The sequence below is a fragment of the Corapipo altera genome, unplaced genomic scaffold (genome assembly GCF_003945725.1).
Source record: "Corapipo altera isolate COAL_440 unplaced genomic scaffold, ASM394572v1 200, whole genome shotgun sequence".
Lineage (NCBI taxonomy): Eukaryota > Metazoa > Chordata > Aves > Passeriformes > Pipridae > Corapipo > Corapipo altera.
In genome coordinates, this window is record NW_020884992.1 from 781,518 (window position 1) to 788,215 (window position 6,698).

Sequence of the window (6,698 nt, forward strand, 5' to 3'; positions counted from 1 at the left end):
CACGGCCACAGCTCCATGTGTGTGCCCTCATGGCTCAGGGATGGAGCAGAATCCATCCCCCCCGGGCACCCCTGGCTCCTCTCCAGTGCCCAAGGGGCTGCCAGGAGCTGAGAGAAGGCTGGGAGACAAACCTTAACCTCAATCCTTCCCTCTCCCACCTTCCCCTCAGCTCCAGGTTTTCTCCTTCTTTACTCCCACCTGAACCAAACCATCCCCTGCTCCAGCTCGGGCATCACCCACAACACCCCTCCAAGTGGGATGAGACCCCGGGGCTAATGAGGGCTTGGATCTTAATTAGCAGAGTGGAATTTGGGGGCTGGCGATGCCAAATCCCACCACCCTCCCCAGGAGGGCAGGAACAGGGAAGAAAAGGCTTTTTTTTCTTTTTCCAAGGAAAACACAGTTACCGTGTGACTCCAAAGGCTACGGGGTGGGGGGGGGGGGGAAGCAACGGAGTAAAAGGCAACCAAGGAGAGATACAGTAACAGGAAATATTTAATTTTCCAATCTCCACTTCTCCGTTTTTATAAACTGAAAAGAAAAAAGATTTTAATATATTACAAAATATCTGTACAGAGACAAAGGTACAACCGAAAAAAGGCGCGCTCGGTCTCCAAAGGAAACTCGGGAGAGGTACAGTCAGAGTGTGACCAGAGGCTTCTCTGCTGGGAATTGCTACAGCGGGAGAGATGTAGGATTGACCCCAAAACCGGGATGGGGGGAAGGAGGAGGGAGCTGCCACCCCCCCCCCTCCATTTCTGTAACCTGCACCGAGGCTTAAATCCTTTCAAATGCGAAAAATCCCCCTCCAAAACCAGAAAATCCTTTTGTCTTCTTTGTGCAGAGCGTTTGGGGGAAAATAAAAAAAAAAAGGTAAAAATTAAAAATAGGGGAAAAATAAAAGAAAAAGAGGTTGGAGGGGGACAGGAGTGGCCCCACAGCCCCCTGTGACCTGGCCAGGCTGGACACCCCCAGCCTCCCGTGGCCCTGGCAGGGAGTGAAAGGCTCGTGCTGGGACCAGTTAGGAAGAGCCAGTGGAGCTGGAATTGTGTGTCCCTCCTGGAGGGTTCAGGGGGTTTGGAGAAGGGAATGGTGGAACCAGCTCCTGCAGGAGCCCAGAGCCCCACGGGGACAGAGGGAAAACGCAGGGAACAGACACCACCTGGAATGTCTGTCCCTGGCTGGGGGTGGGACAGGGAACAGGAGCCCCCCAGCCCCTTCCCAGCCCCTGCTGGAACAGGGAGCAGTGGCAGTGTCCCCATGGGGAGAGGGGACACAGCTCTCCCAGCTGGGAGAGACCACCCTGAACTGGGACCAACCACCCCTAAATTGACACAAACACCCAGAACTGGGACCAGCGAGCCCTAAACTGGGACCAGTGAGCCCTAAACTGGGACCCCAAGGCCGGGATGACACCGGCACTGAGGAGGGGGCAGAGCCTGTGGGAGGGGGGGCTCATTCCCAGCAGCTTTTCCTGGGAATGTGCCAATTTGGAAAGACAATAAACAGGCCTCCACTCCCCGAGAGGGTTCGGGCACAGGAACATGACTTTTCCTTCCAAATTGGATGGGATTGGGAAGGAACAACAAAAGCAGCAGCAGCTCCACAGCACCAAGAGCTGGCAGGAGCCAGGGAAAGGGAAAACAGGGAAATTTCCCCCCTTGAGAGGTGCCTGGTGGGTTCAGTGCACTGTGTGTCTCACAGAACTTCTCTTTTTTTCCTCTCTGCACATCAGGATGAACTAACAATTAAAAAAAAAAACCAAAACACCAAAAAAAAAAACCCAACAAAAAAATCCCAACAGATTGACAGTGGGGATTCAGCAATTCAAATCCTCAGCCTTGGCAAATAAAAACAAAATATATCCATTTCTATTGACTTTTCTCTCCCCTCCTTCCTCCCACGGCAGAGCTGGGTAAGGCAGGATTTCCCCAGGTGGAGAAGCATCACCTATTGAGGTGCATTTATTTAAATTTCTCTCTCTCTCTGTATAAAAAGAAATTAAATCCTGTTAGTAGCAAGGCCCCCCCGGGTTCCTCCCCCCTCTCCTCCTTTAACACTCCAGAACTGTCAGCTGTAAAATTCAATGTTTTCCATAGGAAAGGCCTAGTCAGAAACAAAAAAAAAAAAAAGCTGAAAAATGGGGACTTTTGTTTTATTCATCTCTTTTTAAAGTCTCATTGAAATGAACAGCGCAAGGGTCCGCTGGAGGAGAAAACTCATCGTAAATACTTCCTTGACAACAACAAAAATAGAAATATGCTGATAGAAATGATACAGGAACACCTGGAAAAACCTCAAAGGGCTGAGATGTGACCAACCTTGGCAGGGTGGGCAGCACCAGCCCGGGATTCCGGGGGCAAATCACTCCCATCTGGTGGAAAATCCCACCAGGAGTTAAGACATTTGTCTCCTTTTTTTAATTCTTTCAGTGTTCTGGAAGTTGCAAGTGACAGAAATCCCCATTTTTTTCAGGGAGGTGTTCGCCTCGGCTCTTAAAAAAAAAAAATAAAAAAACCAGGAAAAATAAGACAATTCCCACTGCAAAGTTACAGCAGGAGGGATCCAACCCTCAGAGATCCTTCCCAAAAAAATCAGTGTACTAAGGCTGCTGCCACAGGGGGCAGGATCTGGCCCCGGAGCAGAGGGAAAACCGGAGGCCTTATGGAAAGAAAACAACATTGGATAAACTGAGCACAACCAGTGTCACATCCCGGGCCCCCACTGCTGGGATAACCCCTCCAGGTGCCTCTGCATCAAAATATTCCCCTTTTAATTTGCTTTTTTCCTTTTTTTGTGAAGGAAATTGGGAAAATAAAAAAAAAAATAATCGCTTTGGGAAGCAGCCTCCCCCCAGCCCTCCCTGACCACGGGGAAACAGCTTTTTGTTTTTTATTTTAGTTCCTTCTTCCTCTCATTCCTATTTTTCCATCAGTCCCCCCCTCCACCCTCCCCTGGCTCAGCCTGGGACTGTTTTTGTCACTGACCCAGCGCGGGAGGGTCCGGCCCGGGCGGGACCCTGCGGCACATCCCGAGGGAAGGGAGGAGGGAGGGATGCAGGGGGAGCTCTGGAGCAGCTGAAATGTGGACGAGACCTTGCTCTGGCCAAAGAACCAAAGGAAACCGAGTCCTGTGGCTGAAGGAGGAGAGGCGAGGGGTGGGGAGGGGGGCCCGGGAATGCTCAGTAGGGAACCCCCCGGCCCCGGCCCCCCCTCGGAGGCACTCTGCCAGGCCCTCGGAACGCCTTCCCGTAGGAAGACGGTGCCTGGGTGGGGGCTCCCCAGCTGGGACCTGTCCCTGCCCCGCTGGAACCGGCCGTTCCCGGCCCCAACTCGCCGTAGCTCTGGATTTTGGCCTCGGGGTGTCCCAGCGCGTTGTTGCTCCCCTCAGATTTGCCGAAGGAGAGGCCGACGGGGGCTCTGGCGAAACGCAGGTCCTGGTCCCCTGGGAACTGCACCGATCCCGTGCCCTGGTAGTTGCTGGTCTCCCCGAGGTGGCTCACGGAGCCCAAGAAGGTCCTGCTTTTCCCCAGGGGTTGGGCAGAAGGTTCTAGAAGCGTCTGGCCCGAGTTCGGCTCCTCGGCACCGAATCCCCCCTCAGAGCCGTCGGCGCTGTAAGTCCTGGAGGGGTGGGGGCGGCCGTAGTCCCTCGGGGCCGGGGGCTCCTGCGTGGCGTGGCCGGGCAGCTCCGTGTCCTGCTGGGAAAGGAGCTGGAGCAGCGCAGCCGTCACGGCCGGATTCAACTCCTGGGCTGCTCCGGAGAGATCCCCTTCGGGCACGGGAGGAGGCGGCGGCGGTCCGGGGGGCTCGGGGGGTCTCTTCTCTGGAGGGACAATGCCAGGAGGACAGGCTGTGGAAGGGTGACTCCTTTTAAACACCGTTTCAAACACACACACACACACACAAAGACATTTCACAAGCAAACCAAACCGATCCCTGCCGGGCCCTGGCACCGGGATGTGCCGGGAAGAGGCAGAGGGAGAGTTTTAAGGCTCCTGGCTGGGAGATCAGGGCAGTGGGTTCATTAACATCATCACCCAAAAGGCCCCACGGCAACAGCTGTCCTAAAACACCCGGGGCACCAGGGAGGGAATTCCTGCTCCTGGATAAAAAGGTGGATGTGGAGCCACACGCCAGCCCCGCGCTCCCCAAAGCCGGAGGGACGCGGAGCCGCCCGGCTCCGGAGCGTGGCCAGGACGTGTTGGATTAGACAGACACAAAGCCAAGCCCAACCACACAGAGCCCAGCTCCTCACTGCTCCCACAGCATCCCACTGGGAGCAGGACACCCATTCCTGTCTCCTCCCACCGGCCCCAGCCCTGCTTCCCGACCTTTCCAACACCAGAGTCCAAAACAATCTCACCCCCCAAATATTTGCACAGAGTGGCCTGAGCATAAGAAAAACTCTCTGCTTCCTCCCCCCTGCCCCTCTCTCCCTTATTTCCCCCCAAAAATCAGGATTTGTTTCCAATCAGGACTTGTTTCAAGCCCCTCCTGGCAAGAACAAAGCTCCATCAGGCCCCGGCCCCCCCCAGCTCTCACTGCTCTGGCACAGCCCCTGAGGCAGAGGGAGCACAAATGGGCCTGTCTGGGAGGTGGGAGAGGGGAGCAGAGCCCTGACCCTCCCCTGAGGCAGTGCCACACCTGTGAGTGACACCACAGGTGACACCACAGAGGGAAGGACATGGCTCCCCAAGGAACACGACCTGCTCCGCTCCCAAAACCAGCCCTGACTCCTCTCTGGAGCAACACACCTGAGCTGCCTCCTGCCCCTCACCCACAGGTGAAGGAATTACAGAGGCCACGGACACCTTGTTGGAATCACATCCTCAAATCACTGGCAAAACTGGTTATTAAAAAGGTCAAACTTTATTGTGAAAACCAGTAGTCTTCCAGGACCACCCCTCCACCCGTATCCATCAGTCCACTTTGAAAACTAGATTGTATTGAAATCCAGGAGAAAAAAAACAAAACAAAAGGAAAAAAAAAAAAAACCAAAACAATCTTCAGGTAAATTTGTAAAGCCAAGCTGATTTGGGGACAGCAATTCATTCCAAAAAGAGTTATCAACAGAGAACAACGGCATGGAATTCCATCTGCTCTACAGTAACCTAGTTATCTTCCAGGACTAGGGCAACAACAACAGAAAAAAAAAAAAATAAAAAAAAATAAAAAGCACGATCACAACTGGCTCGTGGTGGGCGGGTGTTGAAGGCACGAGAACACAGCACGTTCAGCTACATTGCAGGAGGTGGGATCGGGCCAAAACAGGCTCCCCGGAGAGTCTGAGACAAACCCAGGAGGCGCTTCTACAACTGGGTGAGGTCGTCACAGGCTGTGGCTAATAAATTCAGAAAATCAACAGAAACAAGAGACATGGAGAATCATTTACACTCACCTTTGGCAAGGAAATCTGAGACTTCACCGACACAACTGCTGCTCTTAAACTCTCTCACTATGAGAAGCTGGATTTTGGGGCTTCAAAACTGACCTGGTTTTATCTCACAATTGCCACTTAATCCCTCTCCCTTCAGCACTCACCAGCATTTCAGTTCCTTTAAAAATCATCTTTGTGTGTTTATTTATTTTTTTTTTTATTCTCCAGAGGGCAGGAAGGGCATGGTGAAAAATACTTGGGGCCATCAATAAGATGGGAAAATCCACAGAGATTCCTGTGCAAAAAACAACCCCTCCCTGGATGTGCCAACTGCTCGCTGGGGGTGGGTTGAGAAGAACCAACCCTCCAGGCTTCCCTTTCATTTTTGGGCAAAACCCCAAACCTTTAATTAATCTTCAGTGAAACCCATTCACAGTGGAGCACTAAAGGATTTTAGAGTGAATATTTCCATGTTTTGGCTGTTTGTAGTTCAAACCTCCCGAGCAGCCCAGCACTCACCACAGGGAGGGGGGCACTTTGAAACCTGAGGTCTGAGCAGATTCTACCCATTCCCTTCCCTCCTCCCTCCCCCAACGCTCCAAGCTCTCATTCCTCCTGGAAACCAGACCTATCCCGCTCCCTGGGACGCTTCAACTCCTCAAACACGTGAGGTTTTATTTATTTACCTGAGCTCTCCTCCGGGTGCCTCGTCGGGGTTTTCCGGGGCGCCCGCTGCTCGCTGCTCTTCTCCCCGTTGCTCTCCTCCAGGGATGGGATCCCGGGCTCCTGGCTCTTCATGAGCTGACTCAGCAGAACCGCCAGCACGTTCTGCATGTCTCCCTGAGCGCTGGCTGCGTCCGGAGTCTGCTGCTCCTCCGGCACCTCCGGAGGGGGCTCCTCTATGGCTTCCTCTGGCGGCGCCGCCGGGGGCTCGTGGTGCTCGTGGTGCTGCGCCGTGGCCTCGGTCAGCGCCGTGATGGACTGGTTGAGGGCCTCCAGCTGCTGCTGCATCTCGGGGTTCGAGTGCACGTTCAGGAGCTGGGCCATCTGCGGCACGCTCAGGTCGGTCTGGCTCTGCAGCAGGTTCAGGAGCACGGCCAGCTCGCTCTGGTTCAGCTGCTGCGTGATGTCCCCGAGGCCTGCGGGACACCCCGGGAGGGGACGAGAGGGGAGCGTCACTGCCAGGGGGGCTTTGAGGTCCTGGCACTGCTTGTGGAAATGGACACCCCTTCCCAATGTCCCACAGCACTGAACACCCCTTCCCCATGTCCCACAGCAGTGAGCAGCCCTTCTCCCCGTCCCACAGCCATGATCCACATCCC

At 54.3% G+C, this 6,698-nt stretch overlaps 1 protein-coding gene across 1 annotated transcript in view; it reads right to left on the reverse strand.

Annotated features, from left to right (window-relative positions):
• Window positions 1–477: 477 nt before the first annotated feature.
• The window catches only part of CDK12 (cyclin dependent kinase 12), a 29,630-nt gene continuing 23,409 nt past the window's right edge, over window positions 478–6,698 (reverse strand). The window contains exons 11-12 of the mRNA XM_027666359.1: window positions 6,063–6,515; window positions 478–3,849 (exon numbers count right to left, since the gene is read on the reverse strand). Coding sequence (XP_027522160.1) covers window positions 3,182–3,849; window positions 6,063–6,515 — 1,121 coding nt within the window. The 3' untranslated portion in view covers window positions 478–3,181. The remainder of the gene's footprint in view (window positions 3,850–6,062; window positions 6,516–6,698) is intronic.